We start from the raw sequence: 25,164 nt of genomic DNA on the forward strand, positions 1-25,164 counted from the left end.
GTGTGTGTGTGTGTGTGTGTGTGTGTGTGTGTGTGTGTGTGTGTGTGTGTGTGTTGTATATGTATGTATTCAAGCCTCAGATGCTTTTTTATCACCAAAATGCATTGCCAACTCTTCCTCTTAGAAGAATACTATCTATCTAGCTGTACCCCTCTAGGGCCCAGTATATTTTTCCATCCCCAAATCATTGTTCCCAAGGATGACTTTAAAAAGATACCCATGGATTTTTATTATGAAAAAGTAACTGAGAAGTCAAATTTTCCTTGAGAGGAATGTGTTGGATTTTTTGGTCACACCTCTCAACAAATATTTCTTACTTACATTCTTACTTTCATGTCTTTTCCTGTAATATGCACTTTTCTTTGCTCAGTATCTGTAGGTCTGCTCTATAAGCTATGTTGCATAAAACCTAAGGTGGGAAACAGTGATGTTCTTAAAATATTAATTATTCACTGTGGGTTCAGAGGAGGTGACTTCAGAGGATTTTTCTTATTACTGGATGGCTGTGTTACTAATCTTCCTTTTTACTTTGCTGATGTTTTATATACTGAGAATGTGTTCTGCTTACTCTAACAGGAAGTTGCTAAGGAAGTGGGAAGGGAAATGGAAATTGAGGTCACTTCTAACCCCCTGTACTAATGTGAGTTTTAGATAGGCAAGACTGAAACAAATCCAAGGAAACATTTGCAGGAAATATTTTTTCCCCTATTGAGCTTTAAATTAAGAGTTTTTAGTGTGGCTGACACATAGGGCTTCTTATTATCAAGAGAGCTAAGTCCTAGAAAGCAAATTCTTTGGTTGTATAAAAGTTATGCATTTTGCGGAGATCTAGTACTTTCAAGAGTTCCCTGTCCTCTTGAAAACATTGTCTTTTGTTTATATTTCAAGTAATTTGGTCCTTATGCTATGTTAGTGCTACACAGGATTATAGAAGCAGTAGGTTCTGACCCTACTAGATGGTCTTTTTATAGCTATGGGCTCATGGTATTCTATGAAAAATGTATTTTCTAACCATATCTCTTCCTCCCCTCAAGTAAAATGTGACATATCTATGTGACTATTTTATTAAGAGACAGGGGGACAATTTGACAGTTCTGTTGAAAGCAGTTTTGAGGCAATATTTATTACAGTGAATGGACCCAGGGTACAACAGACTAAAATTGATATTCACTGAGAAATCCTTATGAGAAAGTTTGGCAGCACTTTCCTGGGATATAAGCAAAGCCTCCAACCACAAGAGTCTCTGATGTAAATATGATCAGGCAAAAGTGTTTTTTGTTTTTTTGAACAGGGAAGTAACAAGATGAAAATAACATTAGAAAGCTTGATCTGATGGCAGTGTACAGAGCTGCTTAGAGGAGTCAGAGAGATAAATTCAGAGGCTATTGCAGCTAACCAACAATGAGCTATAAGGGCCTTAACTGGGGAACTGGCCGTGGGAATGAGTAGGAAGATGTGGATGTAGAAAAAAGAAAGAAGGAAGAATCAGTGAGGCTTGGAGACTGATTTTGTGTGTGTGTGTGTGTGTGTGTGTGTGTGTGTGTGTGTGTGTGTGTTTGGTGCAATGGGATGGGGAGAATGGAAGAGAGATGAGTCAAAAGTGATTCAAGATTTTAAGTTTGGGTGAAGAGAAGAAAGACTGTACCATTAACAGAAACAGGGAGGTCGCGGTTAAAAAAAAACAAAGCTAAATTTTTAATTTAGCCCTGAAAATTATTAGCTACCGTCTTATTTCCCTAATTCCTTTCATTAATTTTCCAACCAACAATCTATACCTGCTGCCTTCTCAATTTCTCCCTATTCATTTTTCTTTTTTAAAAAATAAATTTTTTATTTATAACTTTAAAAAAATTATTTCCAAATTCTCACTTTCTCTCCCACTTCTCCCTCATCCACTGAGAAGGCAAACAATACAATATCAGTTATATATGTGAAATTATGCAAAACATATTTCTATATTAGACATATTGCAAAAAAAGCAAAAAATTATACTTCATTTTGCCCTCAGAATTAATTAGTTCTCTTTCTGGATGTGCATAGCATTTTTTCACCATGAATCCCTTGGAATTATCTTGGATCATTGTATTGATCTGAGCAGCTAAGTCTTTCACAGTTGAGTATCATTACAATACCCTCTTTTGTAATAAGCCAATAGTATTCCATCACAATCATATGCTACATCTTGTGCAGCCATTCCCCAATTGATGAGCATTCCCTCAATTTCCCATTCTTTGTCACCACAAAAATATATTTTCTCTTTTATCCTCTCACTCTTCATGAAGTCTGCCTTCTGCCCTTTTGTGACTAGATAAAACCTTGGAGTCTATGGGCTTCTTCGAGGCCCATAAAATGCATTCATGGTACGTACATTGGGAATGTTCCTTCTTCCTGGCTAACGCTCCTCACAACAACCCTGTAAGTGAGGAAAGGGAGGCCTGTGGAGATTGTGTGATTTGCCCAGAGTCACGCAACTAGTAGCTGTTTGAGGTTCAGTTGGGACTCAGATCTTTCAGACTCCAGCCATTTTATGCTGTACTTTATGCAAAGAGCCGCCAGCTGCCTTGGAACTCCCAAACTGATCAGCAGCAGGATTAGATTGTAAGTGACCTTTGAATCTCCAGCCTTGGCAAGCTAGGGAGACACAGTCTTCCTCTACCCCCAAAAGAAAATCAGTTTAAGTAAAATTAAAGTAATTTTTTGGGGGAGAGATAATCCAGATCTATGATCAGATACATTGAACTCCCAGTGAAGATACCCTTTACCCAATGGAGTTGAGCAATTATTCTACAAATTACAGCCTTAGACAGTTGCCTGGGGGGCACTCAGAGGTTGTCACTTGCAAGGTCACACAGCTAGTATTTATCTAAGATGAGATCTTAGCTCCTGTCTTCCTGACTCCACGACTGGTCTTCTATCCACTATACCCAACTTGCCTGTCATTAAAAATTACTACATTACGGAACACCTCTATTACTGTAACTAGGGAAAAATGCTAAATTAGTTTGAAACCTTTCAGTTTATTTTTCTGAAAAAACTGTGTGTGTGTGTGTGTGTGTGTGTGTGTTTGTGTTTGTACATGTTTTTCCTTTCACATTTACATTGTAACAAGGATCATTTTTCTGGGTCTGGTGTTCTCATCATCATTTGTGAGGTCTCTTGCCAAAAAACATTCCCGGGCTGTAATTTTGAACTAAAAATACCAATGTTTCTTAGGGTCACTCGATGGAATGGAATTAGGCCTCATAGGCTGAGTGCATTTTGTTTAATAATTTACTTTTACCTGCGAAGGATGAATGTTTCTCCTCAATACTTTGCTTACTATTTCAAACACAGTATTCTCTCCCTTTTTAGATTTTTATGTATTTGTTTCCCTGTACATGCTATTTCTCCTCCTTAGAATGTAAGCTCCTTGAGGGCTAGAACTATTTTATTTTTATGTATATATTTCATTGCCTTGCATACAGTAGGCACTTAATAAATGTTTGTTGAATTGAAACTAATTCTTTAGGGATTATAATAAATGGAAGCAAAAAGATCACTGTTGTTGAGAAAAATTTTGTAGGGTTTGTTTTTGTGTAGTCATACATTGGACTAGATGGCTATTGAATCTGATTTTGTAACACTTGGGGATGGGGACCATGTTTGATATTTGTTCTTTGCCTTCCTCAAGGCACCCAGTCCAACAATGAGCAAGAAGCAGTTATAAAGTCAACACAAACCAACCAAGGAAAAGAATTTGGTCCTTTCTGACTTGCTGGCTTATATTCAGTGCCTTAGTTGGGTCTATACTTTTCTGACATTAGATTTTCCTTTTCTTTTTTTTTTTCAGCCAAAGGATTATTAAAGATTCGCCATATTAGCCAGACTCTTAAGGAATCTGAGAGTCTGTAAGGTATGGCTAGATTGTAAGAATCTAAGCCCGACATTAGGTTTTTTGAAATAAAGCTTCTGGCTTCTGCATTCTGACTGACTTTGACCATTGGCCACTGGAAAAAGGCCTGATCTTGGAAAGGACACATCACTCCTCTGGGACTCTGTTATCTCTTCAGTAGAACAGAAAAGGTCTATCTCAGATGATTGAAATTCTGCAATTTCTGGGATTCTATGACTTAAAACTTTATTTCAAGGACTCTTTTCAGATGCTTTCACTAGAACTATGAAAAAGCAAGACTAGCATATTTTTAAAGTAAAAGTGTTTTGTTTTTGTTTTTATGTAAATTCCTGATTTATTTTGAGGCCCAAAGCAGAAAGTCAGTTAAAACCACTGTACTCTCGTTACTTCTGAAGGCATGACAAGTAGCTGCTTTGGTATTTGTAAGGATGCTGGAGAGGCAAGCTAGGTTCATTCATGTTGAGGATCATTCATTTGCTTTTTCTTTAGGTAAATTTGATCTTAATGTGACCAATTTTAGGAAACTAAATCTCTCTGGAAAGCAGCTATATAACGTGGCCCAAATCAGAGCAGATTCCTTTGCAAAAACATTCATTTTCCCCCCTTCCCCCTTCTTGCCTGAATTGTGCAGATATTTCAGCTTAACAACACAAGCTAATTATGACAACAAATATTCCTGTGATCTGGGACTCAATGGCAGTATTACACGTACGGGAATTGTCTTTTTAAAACTATAATGGGAGTTGGAAAAATATAGCCAGGATCCCATTATGAAAACAGCCTCTGTGCTGTCATCTGTTGTTTGATTTAGCCATTATAACAATAAACTCTTGTGACCAAGAGTAGGAACACAAAGGGTAGCATATGGGACAATTGAGATACGAGGTATGGGGCAGGAAAGATAATGTTGAAAAGAGAGAGTCAAGTACAAATCTCTCTCTGTCTTATGGCAATGCAGGAAGAGGAAACCTGTTCTGTAGCCACAATTGCCTTGTGTCTTACTTGTACTAACAATGATCACCTGCAAATTCATTTGCTTGTATTAGTACAGCACTTAGGGGGAGGGGAGGAGGAAACAAGGCAAAGCAGCACTCAGCTTTTTCTTTTGCCCTCCTTAAATTCCACTCTTAGACCAGGGGTGAGGAACCTGTGGCCTTGAGGCCATATGTGGTCTTCTAGGTCCTGAAGTGCAGCTCTTTGACTGAATCTTTGACATTTGTTCTGTGAAGTTTGAATTCAGTCAAAAAGCCGCACTTGAGGACCTAGAGGGCCACATGTGGCCTCGAGGTCCCAGGATCCCCACCCCTTTCTTAGGCTGTTTTGACCAACTTTTCCCACTGTTGATCATGTGGTAAATTGATATGTCGGCTGGATTTGAATTGGAACTCCATTCTCCCTCTTCTTATTTTCTTCAGGTATTGTCCAAGTCCCTGGAAATCCTAAAACTACGTTACACAGAAAATAGCAATAAGTTTTCTAAGGTCTCCTTCATACAAAGGGAAACAGTTTTCAGAAGAGTAGATTCAAGAATTGTCTTGAGGTACACTGACTTTATTATGGATTTTGTGTTAAACACTCATCCTAAGATGTATATACATACATACATACATACATATATATATATATATATATATATAGCTACCATGCCCTTAATTCAAGATGACTAATAAATGAGAAAAAACAGACTTTTTTTTACACTAGGTAGTTAAGAAATTATCAATTACATATCTAACTAGAGAAATCAGTAACATATCTCAGTGTAGCCCCTGGCGCTGAAGTCAGAGGAAACTGATTCAAATGTCACTACTAATGCTCATTGCCTGTGTGACTGAAGGCAAGCTTCTTAATGTCTCTGAGACTCTCAGAGAAGTTTCCCTCTCTGTAATGAGGAAGTTGAACTGAATGACCTATTATAAGGTCTCTTATAGCTTTCAATATATGATCCCCATGACCTCAGAAGTGCAGGCAGTCATCCCCCAAGTAAGATCGTTTATTGAGTGAACATTTGTAGTAGGAGCTGAGAGCAATGTGTGTAAAGGAGGAGATACGGTCTCAAGTTATAATTTAAAGAAAATACTGGATGAAGCCTTGGGATTGGTACATAGTCTACAGATGAGCCAGCACCTGGTAAAAGCCAGGATAGAGTAAAGAAGTAGATTCCAGAAAAAAAAATACAAAAGGCAAGAGAATACAGTATCCTTGGAATCAAGGATGACAAGGCCCATTAGTTTCCAAGGCTTCAGTGATACCTTTATATAAATAACTCTCAAATGTATACATCTTGCCTCAGTCTCTCTTCTGTTCCAGTCCCATGTTTCTATTTACTTGTCGTACATCTTCTCCTAAAGGGCAAATTCAACATGTCCAAAACAAAACTCAACTTATTTTCTTTTTTTTTTAATTTTTATTTGGTATTTTATTTTTTCCCTAGTTACATGTAAAAACATTTTTTAACATTTGTTTTTAAAACTTTGAGTCCTAAATATTCTCCCTTCCTCCCTCCCTAACCCCCCTCATTGAGAAGGCAAGCAATTCAATCCAGGTTATACATGTGTAGTCATGCAAAACATTTCCATAATAGTCATGTTGTAAAATACTAACAATATTTCCCTCCATCCTATCTTGCCCCTTCTATTCTCTCTGTCCCTGTCCCTCCTCAGAAGTGTTTGCTTCTGATTATCCCTTCCCCCAATCTGCCCTACCTTTTATCACTCCCCTTCTCTTATCCCTTTCCTGCTTATTTTCCTGTAGGGTAAGATAAACTTTCATGCCCAATTGAGTATGTATGTTATTCCTTCTTTAAACTAATTCTGATGAGGGTAAGGTTCATTTATTCCCTGTCACCTCCTCCTTTTTCCCCTCCACTATAAAAGCTTTTTCTTGTCTCTTTTATGTGAGATTATTTACCCCATTCTACCTCTCCCTTTCTCTTTCTGCCAAAATATTCCTCTTACCCCTTAATTTTATTTTTTAGATATCATCCCTTCATATTCAACTCTCACCTGTGTCCTCTGTCTATACATACTCCTTCTAACTACCCTAATAATGAGAAGTGTCTTATGATTTATAAATATCAACTTTCCATGTAGGAATATAAACAGTTTAACTTTAATAAGTCCCTTATGATCTCTCTTTCCTTTTTACCTTTTCATGCTTCTCTTGAGTCTTGCATGAAAGTGAAATTTTCTATTTAGCTCTGATATTTTCTCAAGAATGCATGAAATTCCTCTACCTTATTGAATATCCATTTTTCCCCTCATGGATTATACTCAGTTTTGCTGGGTAGGTGATTCTTGGTTTTAATCTTAGCTCCTTTGCCCTCTGGAATATCATATTCCAAGCCCTCCAGTCTCTTAATGTAGAAACTGCTAAATCATACGCTATCCTGATTGTGGCTCCACAATACTTGAATTGTTTCTTTCCTGCTATTTGCAATATTTTCTCCTTGGCCTGGGAACTCTGGAATTTGGCTATGATATTCCTGGGAGTTTTCCTTTTGGGATCTCTTTCAGGAGGTGATTGGTGGATTCTTTCCTTTTCTATTTTACCCTTTGGTTATAGAATATCAGGGCAGATTTCCTTGATAATTTCTTGAAAGATGATGTCTGGGCTAATTTTTTTGATCATGGCTTTCAGGTAGTCCCATAATTTTAAAATTATCTCTCCTGGATCTATTTTCCAGGTCAGTTGTTTTTCTAATCAGATATTTCACATTGTCTTCTATTTTTTTTCATTCTTTTGGCTTTGTTTTATAATTTCTTGATTTCTCATAAAGTCATTAGCTTCCATTTGCTTCATTTTGATTTTTAAGTAATTATTTTCTTCAGTGAACTTTTGAACCTCCTTTTCCATTTGTCCAGTTTTGATTTTTAAGGCATTCTCCTCCTCATTGTCTTTCTGGACCTCTTTTGCCATTTGGTCTATATTTTTTAAGGTCTTATTGTCTTTAGCATTTTTTTAGGTCTCCTTTACCAAGCTATTGACTCATTTTTCATTATTTTCTTGCATCACTCTCCCTCCTCTTCTCCATTTTTTCTTGCTTCTCTTATTTGATTTTCAAAACCCCTTTTGAACTCTTCCAAGGCCTGAGACCAATTCATATTTTTCTTGGAGGCTTTGGATGTAGGAGCTTTGACTTTGTTGTCTTCGTCTGAGTGTATGTTTTGATCTTCCCTGTCACCGAAGTAAGTTTCTATAATTAAGAGTATTTTTTCCCATTGTTCACTCATTTCCCCAGCCTATTCCTTGACTTTTTAACTTTTTGTTAAGGTAAGACTCTGCTCCCAGTGTGGAGGATGAACTGTCTCAAGTTCCAGGGGTTTTGTGCCGCTATTTTCAGAGATACTTCCAGGGACCTGTAAGTTTTCAGTTCTTTCAAGGTGGTATGATCTAAGGAGAGGTGTTTACTCCTCTCCTGTCCAAGCACTCTTTCCTGCCCTGGAACTATGATGAGGGTCCTCTCTCCACTGCTGCCACAATCTCTGCTATGCTAGTGCTCTTCCTTACCCCAGGACTGCCACCCAGATCCAAGTATGGGCAAAGCAACAGAGTCCTGTCTCAGTGCTAGCAAAGAGACTCCTGTAAGTAATCTCCTTCTGACCAGTCGTTTGATCCCCTTACCATCTGTGGGCCAAGAGCTCCAGAAGCAGCTGCTGCTGCTGCCACTGCTGATTCAGTCACTCCCAAGGCCTGCTGCTGGTTTGGTGGGGCTAGGGCTATGCTGGAGCAGCAGTTGGACTGTGCTCCTTTCTCACCCAGGTCTGACGGACCTTTCCTACTGACCTTCTAAGTTATCTTTGGTGTTTGAGGGCTGAGAAGTTTGGAAGCTACCACCGCTGCCAGTGATTCAGTCCCCTGAGGCCTGCTCCAGGTTTGCTGGGTCCCTGTCTATGCCGGTGTGGCCTGTGCTGGACTGCGCTCCTCTCTCAGCCTGGCGCAACAGACCTTTCCCGTTGACCTTCCAGGTTGTCATGGGCTGGAAATTTGTTTCACTCTGTCTTTTTGTGAATTCTGCTGCTCTAGAATTTGTTTGGAGTCATTTTTTAAAGGTAGTTGGAGGGGTTTGGGGGAGAGCTCAGGTGAGTGCCTGCCTTTACTCCACTATTTTGGCTCTACCCCCTCAACATATTTTCTACAAACCAACTCCTGATTTCTCTTCACAGCTCCATAATTCATTGTCTCAATCATCCAGGCTCAAAACTTTGGAGTCTTTTTCTGCTTTTCTCTCTCTTTCCTTACCCCTTTATAAACATTAAAAAACAAATCATTTATCAAGTTCTTCCAATTCAAATGTCTCTCAGATTGATTCCTTCCTTTCCATTCCTATTGAAATCACCTCCAGGTCTTCATTTCCTTTCAGTTGGACTATTGCAGTCTCTCCTCTTTCTAATCTATACTGCATGCTCTATATGCTATTTTCAAATTGGCATTCCTAATACACAACTCTGGCCATGTCATTCCCCTCCTCTAAAATCTTTACTGGTGGCCAGTTGCTTCTCAATCAAGGTTCAGACTCTTTATCTGATAAGGCTTGTTATAATATGGAAAGACCTTCACAACACAGCCCAAACTTGTCTTACTCATTATTGCCTGAGTGTGGCTAGCAGCTGGTAGGATAGTCGTACCTTTTTCTTTTCTTTTTCTTTCTTTTTTTTAAACATTTAACTTTATCTTATTTTTCTCTATTACATGGAAACAAAAATTTTTAACGTTAGTTTTTTAAAATTTCGAGTTGCAAATTCTCCCCCTCTCCTCACGCCTCCTTGAGAAGGCAAGCAATTTGATGATTATAAACGTGCAGTCATGCAACACATTTCTATATTAGCCATGTCACAAAAGAAAACATAAAACAAAAAATCCAAACATAATAAAGGTCTTAAAAAGTATGCTTCAATCTTCATTCAGACTCCATCAATTCTTTTCCCAAAGGTGGATAGCATTTTTCACCATGCTGAGAATAGCTGTCATTCACAGTTGATAATCATACAATATTGATTTTACTGTTTACAATGTTCTCCTGATTCTGGTTATTTTACTTTGCCAGTTCATGTAAATCTTCCCATGTTTTCCTGAAAGAATCCTGCTCATCATTTCTTATAGCGCAATAGTATTCCATCACAATCACATACCATAGCTCATTCAGCCATTCCCAGGCTTATGGGATCCCCTAAATTTCCAATCCTTTGCCAACATAAAAAGAGCTGTTATATTTTTCTACATATAGGCCCTCTTCCTTTTTCTTTGATCTCTTTGGGATACAGACCTAGTAGCAGTATTGCTGGGTCAAAGGGTGTGCATAGTTTTATAACCCTTAGGGCATAGTTCCAAATTGTTTTCCAGAATAGCTGGATTGGTTCACAACCCCACCAACAGTGCATTAGCATCCCAATTTTCCCATGTCCCTCTAACATTTACCATTTTCCTTTTCTATCATATTAGCCAGTCTGATAGGTGTGAGATGGTACCTCAGTTATCTTGCATCTCTCTAATCAATAGTGATTTAGAGCATTTTTATATGATTATAGATGGCTTTGCTTTCTTCTTCTGAAAATTGCCTGTTCATATCTTTGATCGTTTATCAATTGAGAAATGACTTGTATTCTTATAGATCTGACTCAGTTCTATATATTTGAGAATGAGGCAACAAAGCTGACTATACTTTTTGCCCCTCATGCAGGTATGAATATTGCAGAGCAAGATTCAGATAACAGATACTCATCCAGGTCTTAGATGTGGCATAGCATTATTTTCTGGATTATACAGAAAACTTCCCTGCCTTGGGTGTATCTTTATGTCTTTCATGATCCTGGGAAGGTAACCAGAGCAGTAGTGTAATAGATGCATTTTCCTTCTTACTTGGTCTCATATGCTGTGGATATGCTTCTTGCATGGTTCATTTTCCAGTTCAGAAAAGTTTGTGATTATTAGGCCATCTTGAGATAGCATAGGCTGCATCTCAGATAAAGCACTTGTCTTTGTTTAGAAGCTCTAAACGATGTAGTCCTTTCCTCAGGCTTATATCTCCTCTAGTCTACATGTATTTCCAGCAGCCCTAAATCCTCTAAGAAACCAATACAGCCCTGGTAACAAATTCCTCCACCCCACTGGTCATCATCAGGGAAGAGCATGGGTGTGGCTGGTATAGTTCAGACTCCAGATATGCCAGGTGGGATAGGAACCTACCAAAAATGGGAGTGAATCCATAAAGAAGCAGATATCTTTAGTCAATAGGCCATGGACTGATTTTCTGCTCTACTAGGCATGAGCCAATTTCCTGCTTAACAAGTTTCTGAAGGACAGAGTTACACAGAAGATGTTCCTTTTGGGTTTTGTCCTCTGTCTTAGAGTTTTAGTTTGGGGCAGTAGTGTTTGTAGAATTCTTCCACAAACTCTAGACTTTAGGGGTTCATGAGTAGGCTCCCAGGGTCAGCACCAAGGCTAGGGAAAGGAGTGGTACTGATAGCAACTGTGTTAAATGCGGGTGGGTTACAATCTTTTTCTTGGGCTACCCAGATATTATTCCTGTCCTGAAAGATTTCCCTCAGCCACTAATATGTATTCTCCTTACTTCCTACCATGTCTTTCCACCAGCGTGCAGTCTTATTGATGTGGAAGGTGAGTGTAGGTCAGATTAGGCAGCCTCTCCGGGTTGTACACTGTATCAACTGCCAGGATGTCCACATAGGCATTGAGTATAAGAAAAAATGGAAGTGAAACCCATTTTGCATGTGAAATAGGGTTGTAGGATCATAGATCTTGAGGTGTAAAGGAGGCCATCTAATCCAACCTTTCCCATCCCCACTCATTTTAAAGAAAGGAAAATTGAAGCCCAGGGAGGTTCTTATCAAAGGTCATACAGGTAGTAAACAATGGAGATGAGATTTGAACCCATGTCCTCTCCACTGTATCACACTGCTCTCTAATGTAGAGAGCAAAAATGAAACAAAAAAAATTGAGGAAAATCTCTATTGTAGGTTATGGATAGTTGAGTAGAATGAGTTATAGACAAATTCTGTGAATAATGATTCCTATCAATTGTCTTGTTGATGAAGGGTGCAAAATCTTAACTATTATTGCAAGGTGGAGTTTGTGCCTTCAGTCTGCCTATCAGATGGAGGTAAGGGTATAGAGCTGATGAACCCTTACAATGAAGGCAGGGAATATACTAGGACTCATGACTGAAAATGAGGCAAATAGGGAGATTTGGAGCAGCAACACTGCTGGCATCAGTAATTGAGAGCTTATGTGGCAGTGGGAATGAGAAGATAAGACAAATTGTTTCAGCATCCATATGCTTTAGTGGCAAATGTACAGGAGTAGAGAAAGGGGATGTTGAGGAAGAAATAGAATTAATGGTTTAATGAGTTGAGGGTGACAGAATTATCACTAGTTAATGGGCTTCAGGATAGTGTGTTAAAGATAATATTAAGCCAGAACTGAAATTATTCATTTCTACTCTTGTTTCCCATCTCCTTTCATATAACAATAGCAACATTAATAGCAAGCATGTATATAGTGACTACTATGAATACGCCAGGAATTGTGCTAAGCATTTTACCAGTATCATCTCATATGATCTTCAAAACCACCCTGAGAGGTAGTTGCTATTATTATTTTCATTTTACAGTTGAGAAAACTGAGGTAAACAAAGGTTAAGTGACTTGCCCAAGATCACACAGCTACTAAGTGTCTGAGGCCAGATATGCTGTTGGTTGTTGTCCTTTGCTCTTGAAGAGGATCAAAATAACATCGCTATGCTAGAGTCAAGTTACCTTGTGTCCGACTGTGGCTGATCTGACCTATATGAGTGCAGAATGTTCTACCGCAGATTGGGCGCATCTCACGTTCTCTTGAGCTACTTCAATTCTGCTTTGCTCATAGAGCACAGCACCTTCTCTGATGAGGGCACGCCATGCTGAGTGGTCCTGTGCCACTGTCTCCCATGTCACACAATCAATTCCAAAGTTCTTAAGAGAGACCTTGAGAATGTCCTTGTCATAAAACTTTTCTTCGACCTCATCAGGGTTTGTCATGGGGGGAAGCATAGGCACTAATGATGGTGGCATGACGTTTTCCTGAGAGTGGCAATCTCATTGTCATAAGCCTGTTGTTCACTCCTTTTGGTAGGCATACAAGCCTGTTGATTAGATTATTTTTGATTGTAAAACCTACACCAACTTCACAGCACTCCCCTTCACTGCAGCCACTCCAGAAAAACACGTATCCAGCTCCAACTTCAGTAAGCTGGCCTTCACTTGACAGCCTTGTTTTCACTCAGGGCTGCTATTTGGATACAATACTTGCTGAGTTCCCTTACAACAAAAGCTGTCCATCTTTCAGGTCTACTGGATTTTGTGTTGTCTATAAGTGTGTGCACGTTCCACGTGCCAATGATGAGTGGAAGACATTGTACATTTTTGTACATTTTTTTGTGTTTCAACACCAGGGTGGGATCCCCACCTGCCGCAGTAATCAGGCCAGATTTGGGTAAATAGACAATTTTTAGGGCACCTTTTCTAGCCCCTTCTTCACACCAGGAGGTGCGCAATGCGATCCTTAAAAGGCTGCTCAGACACTCTGGGGGCTGCCAAATCCCACTGCTGCTTCCAGTGAGAAGACAACCCTGTGGCCTGGGCTGCCAGTGTGTAGGACTGTGACTACAGTTCCCAGTGTATCTATGCCTGCTGCTTTGTCACTTGCCTGTTGCCATAGGACTTTCAGATAGGTAAAATGGTAAAATGGTATGGGTGATGTCTTTTGATTCGTGTGTAAATTGGATTTAAGTGAGACAGAATTGGACGAAGTTGTTGGCCTCACTCTCCTCTAGATTCATCACAGTCCAGTGGCAGGACAGAGTCAAGATGACTGTTGATGGCCCAAAATGCAGTGGATGACCTTGATATCTTCTATGTCTAACCAAGCTCTAAGCACTCTATAGCACTGCTTCAGTTGCCTTCATGGCCATTGGAACAAATTTTTCTCATCTGCCCATTCCACCAAGGGAAATCTTCACATGTTTGGGGTAGACACCCCCCTAACTCAGCAATGGGTTTGAGATCCACTGGTTACCAACTCAACCTGGTTTAGTTCATCTGCCAAAACAGTTTATGAGGGTGTGGTTACTGCACATGCTACAGCTTCTTGGAGCCACAGGTGAGAGTTAGGTGGATCAGGTGGACCCTGAAGGTGGAAAGCAGCCCTGAAAAGGGCTTGGCAGCCTTCACACCAGAGATACTAGTGTTCCCTAAACACACCCTACATCCCAAGACATGCTATTAATTTATTTTAAAATGCCTCAAAATAAATTTATTTTAGGGTAATTAGTCTTCCTTTTCTTTCTTGCAGATGACCTTCTGTAACAGGAGTTCAAGGCGGATAATGCCTGAGAATCTTCTGAAAAAGACTAAATCAATCCCACCCAAACTTTCTCGAGTGAATGGCTGGTCTCTTCCCCTCCACTCCTTCCAGTTTGTTGCTTGGACAGCCTATGTGTACATGAGCATCGTATCGTTTGGATTGTTCATTCCCTTGCTGCCATATTTTTGGAAGAACATCACCTACATTGTATCCTTTTTGTCCATAATTCAAAGCAGATTTTCCAATCTCTAATATGAAAGGGTGAGCTACCAATAGAGACATGAAAGAGAGTATATTGAAATCAGGTTAGATATTCTTAGGTGAATACAGATCACATCCAAAGAGATATGTTTTTCCTCGACTTTGGAAACCACCTCTTTAAGAGTTTGAGATTTTTCTGAAGATTAAAAAAACCCTGTATTTATGTTTTTTGTTTTTTTAAATCACGTTCGTTTCCAAACATGTACCCCCTTTCTAACTTAACGAGCTATCTCTTGTAACAATATTTTTTAAAATAAATAAAAAGAAAAAAAGCAATTCAGTAAAACCAATCAACACATCAATTGAGTTTGACAATATATGCAGTGCTCCAAACCCATAGTCCTTCACCTCTTCAGAGAAGGGAGGAACTTATATTTCCCCATCTCTTCTATAGGGCCAAGCTTACTCATTATAATTATACAGTGTTCTGGTTCATGTTTTTCATTCTTTCCATTTATGTTGTAATATTCACTAGGTATATGATTTTCCTGATTCTGCTTGCCCTATTAACCTTCAGTTCATTTATCTTCCTGTGTTTCTCTGAATTCTTTACATTTATTTCTTATGACATATTAATATTACATTTCATTTACGTTTCATGTTTTGTTTACTTATTCCTCAATGACAGGTATCTATTTTTTTCCTATCAGCATTTTGTTACCAATACAAAATGCTGCTATGAATATTTTGGTACATATGGGACCTCTCTTTCTATTTTTGATGTTCTTGGTGTAATTTCCGGGCTGAATATGAATAATAGCTCTAGAGTTGGAAAGAACCTCAAAGGCTATCTAATTCAATGCCTTTATTTTGCAGATGAGGAAAGTGAGGCCTAGAAAGTTTAGGTGACTTATCTAAGGTCACACCAGTAACAAACATCAGAGATCAAATTTGAACTCAGATTCTCTGCTTCTAGAGTCAATGTTCTTTCCTCTTTATCATGCCTCTCTCAGAGGACATTTTAGTTACTTTAAAAAAAAACAATTTACTTTCCAGAATGATTATGGCATTTCAAGTTCCATCAATAGTTTATTACTTAGGTTATCTTTCCATAGGCCTTCTGATTTTGATATTTTCTTATCTTTGTCAATTCTCAGAGTTCTATCCTGAAATTTCCCTTCCCGCTTAATCCTACTGCTGGAAATTGGAGGAAATTTCAGAACAGAATTGAATGGCACAGAGACGAAGCCATTGGCCTTGAGTATCCTTGATATTAACTGAAGAATGTTACAAAGGGAGTTGATGGGGCTCAGATCATTTATAGTTCATTCAGTGTGAAATAATGGGAAAAGTGCTTGATTTGGAATCAGAAGACACATCTTGGATTCCCAGTTCTGCTACTTATTTATTGCCTAGACAATAATGACTTGAATGGCCAAATCATTTTATCTCTCTTGGTTCAGTTTTCTTATCTGTAAGGAATTAGATGAGTGGTATCCAAACTTGTTTTTTCTTGCATTTGTTTATGAGTTATTTTATACTCTAGAACAGTAGTGTCAAACTCAAGTAGAAATGGGGGCCAGTAAACTAAACATAAATATCCCTGTAGGCTGCATATTGAAAACTACTTGTTAACATAAGTTAGAAAACTACTTATTGACATAATCTATGTTCCATTGTATTTTTTATTTATTTTGTTAAATATTTACCTATTCTTTTTTAATCTGGTTTGGGCCACAAACCAAAGATTTGCAGGTCACAATGTGCCCTACAGACCTTGTGTGTGATACCTCCATTCTAATACATGATCAGTTTTTGTAAGGGTACTGTCCAAAGCTTAGAAATATATATGCTCCCTTCTATTCCCATTCAATAATCATCAGAAGTCATATAATTAGATATTTACATTTCTTAAATTCTATTATTTGTTAATTTAGTTCTTGCTTATATTTTTATTAGATTTATCTAGTTCTGGAAGGGAGCACTTCCAGGTTCTCATCTCTTATAGTTTCATTGTACATCTTTTTCTACAGTTCAGTTAGTTTTTCTTTCAAGTGTTTAGATACTTTGCCTTTCAATGTATATAAAGTAAATGCTGAGGCTATTTTATTATCTTTGGTACCTTTAAGTATATGTTTTTCTGCTTATTTGCATTCTCTTAAGGCTTAATAAATTGTATTCCCATTCTTCAGTTTAATCCTATATTATTCTTTATGTTTCAAATGTGTTTCTTATGAACAACATATTTTTGGATTCTGTTTCCTAATCCATTCTGCTATCCACCTCTGTCACATGAGTGACTTCATCCCATTCACATTCATAGTTATGAAGATTATATTTTCCCCTACATCATAAACTTAACTTTTTTTCTCTCATTTTCTCCAACCTTCTTTTTATAAACAAACCAAAAAAAGTATGAAAAGAAGTGAAATGGGATCAAATTACTTTATATATAGGTGGAATGAGTTGATCCTACTCTTTTGCCTTCCTTCTCTTTACTTAGCCCTTACACAAATTACTGGTTCTAGCACTTTGTTTCTCTTTCCTCAATCTCCCCTTGATGATCAGCTGCTTGGCTCTTGGCTATTCTCTCCACATTTCTGTCCTTTCTCTTAATCTTTCCTACTCCCTGTCCCTTTTTCCCTATTAAATTTCATGTATTTCTATGCTACACTCTGTGTGTGTGTGTTATCAATTCTCCTTTAACCAGTTCAGTTAAGAGTGAGATTCATGAAATGTCCACTCTCCCCAACTCCCACTTCCATATTTTTATAGACTTCTATGAGAAGCAATGAGTTCTTCCCTCTTATTTCTCATTTCTCCTCTAGTATGCTCCTTTTCCTCCCCTTTTCTTTTCTCTCCTAAAACCAGCAAAACAGAACAAAATCACCTCCAGACCCTGTGTTTCTCTTTTTGAACCGGGTTTCTGAAAATAGATCTGTATTTTCTCCCCCTTTTAGAATATAATCACCAGATTTTATATCATTTAGTCTAATTGTTCAATTTTATTTACTTCCCTAGATTTCTCTTATTTCCTATTTTTTTGTTTTCTTTTATTAATTTATTTTGATTCATCAACAATCATGTTCATAAGCTTTTGAGTTTTCAACTTTTCTCCCCCTCCCTTCTCACCTCCTGCCCCAAGATAGTGTGCAATCTGATATAGGCTCTACATATACATTCCTATTAAACATATTTTCACTTTAGTCATGCTGTAAGGAAGAATTAGAAACAATAGAAGGAACCACCAGAAAGAGGAAACAAAACAAAATAGAAGGAAAAAGAAGAGCAAATAGTATGCTTCAATCTGCATTCAAACTCCCTAGTTCTTTCTTTGAATGCGGATAGCATTTTCCATGAGACTTTTGGAGATGTCTTAGATCCTTGCATTACTGAGAAAGGCTAAGTCTATCAAAGTTAGTCATCACACAATGTAACTGTTACTGTGTACAACATTCTTCTGGTTTTGCTCATTTTACTCAGCAGCAGTCCATACAAGTCTTTCCAAGTTTTTCTGAAGTCTGCCTGCTCATCATTTCTTTTTTTTAAAATTAATTTATTTATTATTAGTTTTCAACAATCACTTCCAAAAGATTTTGAGTTTTAAATTTTCTGTCCCTCCCTCCCCACAACAGCATGAAGTCTGATATAAGCTCTACATGTACATTCTTATTAAACATATTTTCACATTAGTCATGTTGTAAAGAAGAATTAGAACCTATAAGAGGAACCACAAGAAAGAACAGACAAAACAGAAGGAAAAAAAGGAGCAAATAGTATGCTTCTATCTGCATTCAAATTCCATAGTTCTTTCTCTCGATGTGGATAGCATTTTCCATCATGAGTCTTTTGGAGTTGTCTTAGATCCTTGCATTGCTGAGAAGAGCTGTCTATCAAAGTTAGTCATTGCACAACATGGCTGTTACTGTGTACAAAGTTCTCCTGTTTCTGCTCACTTCACTCAGCATCAGTTCATACAAGTCTTTTCAGGTTTTTCTGAAATCTGCCTGTTCATTATTTCTTATAGCAAAATAGTATTCCATCACATTCATATACTACAACTTGTTCAGCCATGCCCCAACTGACTGGCATCCCCTCAGTTTCCAATTCTTTGCCACCACAAAAAGAGCTGCTATAAATATTTTTCCTACATATGGGTCCTTTTCCTATTTTTATGATCTCTTTGGGATACAGCCCTAGAAATGCTATTGCTGGGTCAAAGGGTATGCACATTTTTAGAGTCCTTTGGGCATAGTTCTAAATTGCTCTCCAAAATGATTGGATCATTTCACAACTCCATCAACAATGCATTAGTGTTCCAATTTTCCTACATCTTCTCCAACATTCTCGTATTTTTTATTTCAAAGATTCTACTCAGTTCCGGTGTTTTCATCAGGAATTCTTAGAAGTCCTTTTTCTATTGAAAAAAAGATCCACTTTTCCTTTGTAGCATTATGTTTAATTTTGCAGGATAAGTTATTGTTGGCTATAAATCTTTTTCTTTTTGGTATAACATATTTTAAGATCATTGAATTCTGTTTATTTCATTCTATTTTTTCAGGGTGTCTACTACTGTTTCCACATTTTGTTCTAAGCTATTTTTATTCCTTCCAGGTTTTTTTTTTTTTCAAAAGGACAATATCACTGATCAAGAGATGGTCCAACTTTCTTGTTTTACAAATGAGAAAGCTGATGTCCAGGGAGGTTAAGTGACTTTCCCAGAGTCACACAGATAATAGTATAAGGAATGGAATTTAAATTTAATCCTCAAACTCTAGAGCTAAGGCTCTTTCCATTGTACCAGAGAGCTATAATTTTACTTTTTATCTCTTACTTCATTTCTTCCATCCACCCTTGTATTCCTTATGGCCAATCCATTTTCTGCCTGAGTATATATGTAGAGTTAATATTTCTTATTCTAGTTTTTCCTCTTGGAATTCTAACCACATTATTTATGTATTGTATTGGGAGGTTGTTCTTTTTTTTTTCTTGTTTAACGTATTCCTCTGTCTCTAGCCTCAGTTCCAGAATTGGAACTTTGTCCCTACCCAATCAAACTTTACCCAATCTGGCACTCTTGGATGAAATGGCTAAGCCTAGGCCCTGTCTCTGCTGCGGTACAGATGCTACATTACTTCCCTGCCCCAGTTCTTAATGGAATAATTTAGTCTTGGCCCTCTGCCTGCCCTCTTCCACAATGCTGGCCTATATCTGGCTGTTGAGTCATATGTTAAGGCTGCCTCAATGTCTAGCTTCCATTTCTGTCTCCAGGTGGTCTAAAAGGTACAATGGCCTCTACCCTATCTTTACCTTATTACGGAGTCAGCATTTGGTTTTGTCCCCTGTTGTGTCCCTGATAAAGTCTGACCAGATGTTGGAGGTTATATTAGCTTCAGACCTCCTGGAAGGACCTGCCTGGGCCACCTGGAAGGAGGCTGCCTGGGTGCCTTAGACCCTTTTATCTGCTCTAAGAAAAACACTAGTTTTTATGCCAGATGTCAGAGATCAGGCTAGCTTCAGGCCTTCTGAGGGGTTCTGAGCCCTACCTCTCTCATTTACCAATCATTTACCGACAGGTGACTTTATTTCCTACCATATCTCCAAAAGCACAGTACAGTCTCCAACAGCACAGTACAATCTCCTTTGAATGAGGGCTACTAACAACAGGCCCCATTTCAAAAGAGATCGTATTGTCTTTAGGAACCCCATGACGGGGCTTCTAGTAAAGACCTTGTAGGCACCTGTCCATTTTCCGGGACAGTCCTGAACTGGCATAAAAACTAGTGTTTTTCTTAGAGCATAGTAAATTTTTGCTTTGTGTGCTATGCTTTTTCATCTTTACTACAGAGTTCCTCAAGAGATATGGATTTGATTAATATCTTTTACAACACCATCTTTGCTGGGAGTTTTGTCTCCAAGACTTTTTTTTTTTAATCTTTTGAGCACAGCTATCAGTTAAAAAATGTTTAGCGTAGATCCCTTATATATGTATATATATATATGTTTATTTATTTATATATAAATTGTATACAGGTACTGCTAGACTAATATTTTACATACATCATACATGCACAAAATTGAAATGAAACCTTTTTCATTAGAAAACAGGAGTAAACAATATCTTAAATAATAATTGTTTTATTAAGGATACAAGTACCTTTTTCACACTAAAATATTTTTTACTGAGAGAAGTGTAATATACTTCAATAGTTTTGAAAACGTTTGGTTTAACACTTTGTGATAAGGCAATTTGAAGGTCTGGTTCTAAGTTCATTGCTCAGAAAACAGGATTGAAATGGGAAGGGGCTCTGGATCAGCTTCATTCTATGGATTCCTTTCCATCCGGTGGGATGTGCACTCTGCTGATGCCCAACTGTTTCTGCAATCACTTGTTTTAGGCTAGCTGACAGATAGATGGGCATGTAGGAATAACTAGTTAAATATTTAGATACCTAAAGAAATCTTTTCTTTTTCTTTTTTCAAAATTATTTTTGAGTGGGAGAGAAGATACATAAGATATGTACATTCCTGTATGACTGAGAAACCTGAGTTGGAGTGGAAAGGGTCCATCCACCAGCCTCTCTCTACCCAGGAAAAGAATGGATTCCTCCCTACCAGTGCATTTTAGATGATTTCATCTTGCTGGTGTTAGCCTGTTTCGAAAGCCATTTGTCAGGGCAGCTAAGTGGCACAGTGGATAGAGCACCGGCCCTGAAGTCAGGAGGACCTGAGTTCAAATCTGGCCTCAGAGCAAACACTTGACCTGAATTCAAATCCGGCCTCAGACCAAACACTTGACACTTACTAGCTGTGTGACCCTGGGCAAGTCACTTAACCCCAATTGCCTAAAAAAAAAAAGTCATTTGTCTTAGATTTGTCTAAGACAAACACATATCAATGTTTTGTGAATCTCCCACTCTTCCTTCAGAATACTTTGCAAAGTGTATGTGACACCTGATCATCTGACATGTGAACCAAGTCAGAGAACACCAATTCTAAGCTATATATTAAATATTAGTAAAGCTTAATTTATTTCTTTTTTAGATAAAAATAAAAGTTCTAATATTTTCTTCCTGCACTCCATTGGATCATTTTGCGTACCCTCTAGCATAAATATACCCCACTTTGGAAACCACTGTTCTAGTCAACGAATGGACTCTGAAGAACAAACAAGTTATACACACTTCAGTTATATCCTTTTATAACATATAAATTATATGTATATAATTATAAATACATAAATTATATCCTTTTATAATTTACAAATTTTATAACTTATAATTGTAATTCACTATTATATCCTTCTAGTTCCTCTGCCACTTTATCTTATCCCCAATTCATGCCTTGCCAAGCCCTAACTCTTGTTGAGGCTTTCTCCATTTCTATTCTCACACTCCTACATGAAGCTAATAATTCATTTTTTGCCCTTGGTCACATCCTCTTCGATCTTCTCCAGAAGTTTGGCCCATGAATCCCTCATTTTGTCACGTCTGTAATCTCTCCTTATCTACCAGTCCCTAACTTGCTGCCTACAAACATGCCCAGATCACCCCCATTCTTCAAAAAAAAATTCCCTTGACCTAAGCATCCCCTCCAGCCATCTTCCTATAGATCTCATCATTTTACAGCCAAATTCACAAAAGAGAAAAAGCTATCTATAATTATTCCATTTCCTCTCATCTCATCTCATATGTCTCAGCTCCTATAATTTGACTTCTGACTGTTACACATGGTCTCTTAACTGCTATATCCAGTAACTTTTTCTCAGCCCTCATCCTATTGGACGCTTCTGCTGCTTTAGACATTGTTGACTGCCCCTTCTCCTTAATGCTCTCTTCTCATTTAGCTACCAGGATACTGCTCTTTCTTGATTATCCTACGATATGTCTTCACCTTTGCTGAATCATTATCCATCTCTTGACTACTTAGTATGAGTGTCTCCCAAGGCTCTATCTTGGAACACTTATCCTCTCTCTGACTTTTTCTGGGTGATTCCATCAGTATCCAAGAACAATTTTTATGTATTTATATATAGAATTCTACATATACCATCTATATATGTAATCCTAATCTCCATTCTAAAATCCAGTCCCATGTAGTCAATATCTTGTATAACATTTCCACCTGTATTTCCTATCAACACCTTCAACTCAACATATCTCAAATACAACTCATTATCCTTTATTCTAAACTCACTCACCTCCTAACTTTCCTATATCTGTGGAGGGCACCACCATCTTTCCAGTTTCCCAGGTTTGCTCCATGGAGTCATACTTAACTTTCCTCAACCTCATGCCTTCATATTCAATCAAGTTGCTGAGTCTTATTGTTTCTATATCCCAAACCTCTCTCAATCTGACCCTTTCCCTCTATTCATATGACTACCCACCTATTTTAGGCTCATCATTTCTTCTCTGGAATATTATAATAGCTTCCTAATTATACTCCCCACTGCTAGTTTCTCTGCTGCCCAATTCAACATCCACACACCTGATAAAATAATCTTGCTAAAACATGGGTCTTGCCACATTACTTCCCTGTACAAAAATTTTCAGAGGTTCCTTATTGGCTTTGGATAAACTATAAACTTCTGTTTTGAATTTAAAATTCACCATAATCTAGGTCCCACTTGCCTTTCCAGAGTTATTTCATACTGTTCCTCTTTACACATTTTACATTCTAGTCAGTTTGGTCTACTAATTATTCCTTAAATACTAGCTTCCATCTCTTTTTCCTATGCTTTTACACATAATTAAAATATGTTCCCTCTTTATCTCTACCCCTTAGAGTATCTAACTTCCCTCGAAGTTCAACTCTGGTGCTACAATGAAGTGTTTCCTGATCTTCCCCTCCCCGTATCCTATTCTCAAGAACTAGTTGGTAATGCCTTCTCCAACTCTCTTTCATTTTACTTATCTGTGTACATGTTGTATCACCCAAGGAAAATCTAAGCTCCTTGAAGGAAAGGGCTATTTGGGGTTTTTGGGGTGTATATTCCCATTGCCTAGAATAGAAACTGCTAAACAAATGTTTGTTAAGTTGAATTGAAAGTATCTTTATTACTTTTCTTAATTCTCTTCTTCCTTATCCCTTCCTTTACTTGAGAAAGTATACATTCTCAGTGAGCCAGTGGCCTTGATTCATACTTTTTCTCCCATAGGCTCATAGACAGACCTGTAAAAGAGCTTCAAGATCAACTAATCCAATCTCTTCATTTTATAGATAAGGGCATTGAGACCAGAAAAATAAAATAACTTGCCCAAGGTCACAAAGATAGTAAGTAAGAAAGTCAGTATTTGAAACATCCTACATATATACACATTTATACTCATAAACATTTCCAGATAGTCAATCTGTTGTTTCTAAAAGTCATGTTTCCCAGGAGGAAATGGCAAACTACTCCAATATCTTTGCCAAGAAAACCCCTAAATGGGGTCATGAAGAGCTGAACGTGACTAAGAAATGACTGAACAACAAACCATACAGAGTTGTTGTAAGAAAAGTACTTTGAAGACCTTAAAACACTAGAGAGAAATACAAGAAAGCATTTTTGTGTTTGTTTCTTTGTTTTGGGTTTGGGTTTTTTTTTAGTATTATGGATGGGGTTAGCCTTAGGGCAAAACTCCATGGTACAGTAGGTGAAATTTCTCTTATCCAGAGATGGACCATTTATAAGTTGGTGATGTCCAGACTGTATGTGCTCCCAGGTCTAGGGTTCTTAGTCACCACATTGGTAGGGTCTGTCCCTGCAGCTTTGGTTCAGAACTTCTGTTGTCGTTGGTACTATGGGAGCCAAGTGGAGCACCCCTACTGAGATTCAGGGAGAAGTGTTCTGACACTCTAAGGAGCACTTGGAAGACATTTTCTTCCAGAAATAATTATGGTCAGTTGGAGTAGAAATAGTCCAGTAAAAACTAAACCTTCAAAGAACAAGCACTCTGGATAGCATATTTTTGCAGATAGCTGAGGATAATCCTTAAAGTACCAGAACTTTAAACATTTTAACTATTCATGGAAAGGAAACTTTTTGAAAGTATGATCTACTTCCCTGTTTTCTTACACCAAGCTTATTAATGATAATTTAACCACTTACTGCCAACTCTAAGTCACCATCATGATTAACAATCATTGTGATGTGTCTTGGGTGTCTCTGGGAGCTGATACAGATACAGTTGTAGATGTGGATGGTTTTTTAAGGTAGAGAAAAGTTCAGAAATGGCATCTAAACTTGTTTTCTTGGGGAAAGTCCCTGATATGATCTTGGTTTTATGGTCATTTGACTCTTTCTCACAAAGGTGAAGTAAAGTAGGGATTGAATGAGATGTTTCCTAAGGTTTCTTCCATCTCTGGGTTTCTATGATTCCTTAAGAATGCAAAACATGGCCACATTGTGCAGAATTAGCACACGAAGGCTAGAGCAGCCTTCTTCCAAATGGTCTCCTCTCTCCAAAGGTTCTTCATCTGCTTTGTCCTACTGTTCTTTGACTTGCTGTTCTTTGTCCAAAACATTATTTATGATTTCTACATCATCCCCACAGTGAACAACAGCATCTCCTTCCCAGTTTACACCTACTCATATCTCATTTCCACTTGATTGTTAAGAGAGTCTGAAGGAGAGTTCCTCACTCTTACAGGAATTTATGCTCAAGTGTGAGTCTGGTTTGGGGATGATTTATTCCATATCCTGCAAAGTCTTTATCATTATGAAATATCTC

At 37.9% G+C, this 25,164-nt stretch overlaps 1 protein-coding gene across 1 annotated transcript in view; it reads left to right on the forward strand.

The window, feature by feature from the left end:
• LOC114048147 (probable palmitoyltransferase ZDHHC11) overlaps positions 1-25,164 on the forward strand; it is a 163,405-nt gene that overhangs the window by 34,973 nt on the left and 103,268 nt on the right. Inside the window, exon 2 of the mRNA XM_027869078.1 lies at positions 14,237-14,455. Coding sequence (XP_027724879.1) covers positions 14,237-14,455 — 219 coding nt within the window. The remainder of the gene's footprint in view (positions 1-14,236; positions 14,456-25,164) is intronic.

This window comes from Vombatus ursinus, unplaced genomic scaffold (genome assembly GCF_900497805.2).
Source record: "Vombatus ursinus unplaced genomic scaffold, bare-nosed wombat genome assembly UNPS02014791.1, whole genome shotgun sequence".
Taxonomy (NCBI): domain Eukaryota; kingdom Metazoa; phylum Chordata; class Mammalia; order Diprotodontia; family Vombatidae; genus Vombatus; species Vombatus ursinus.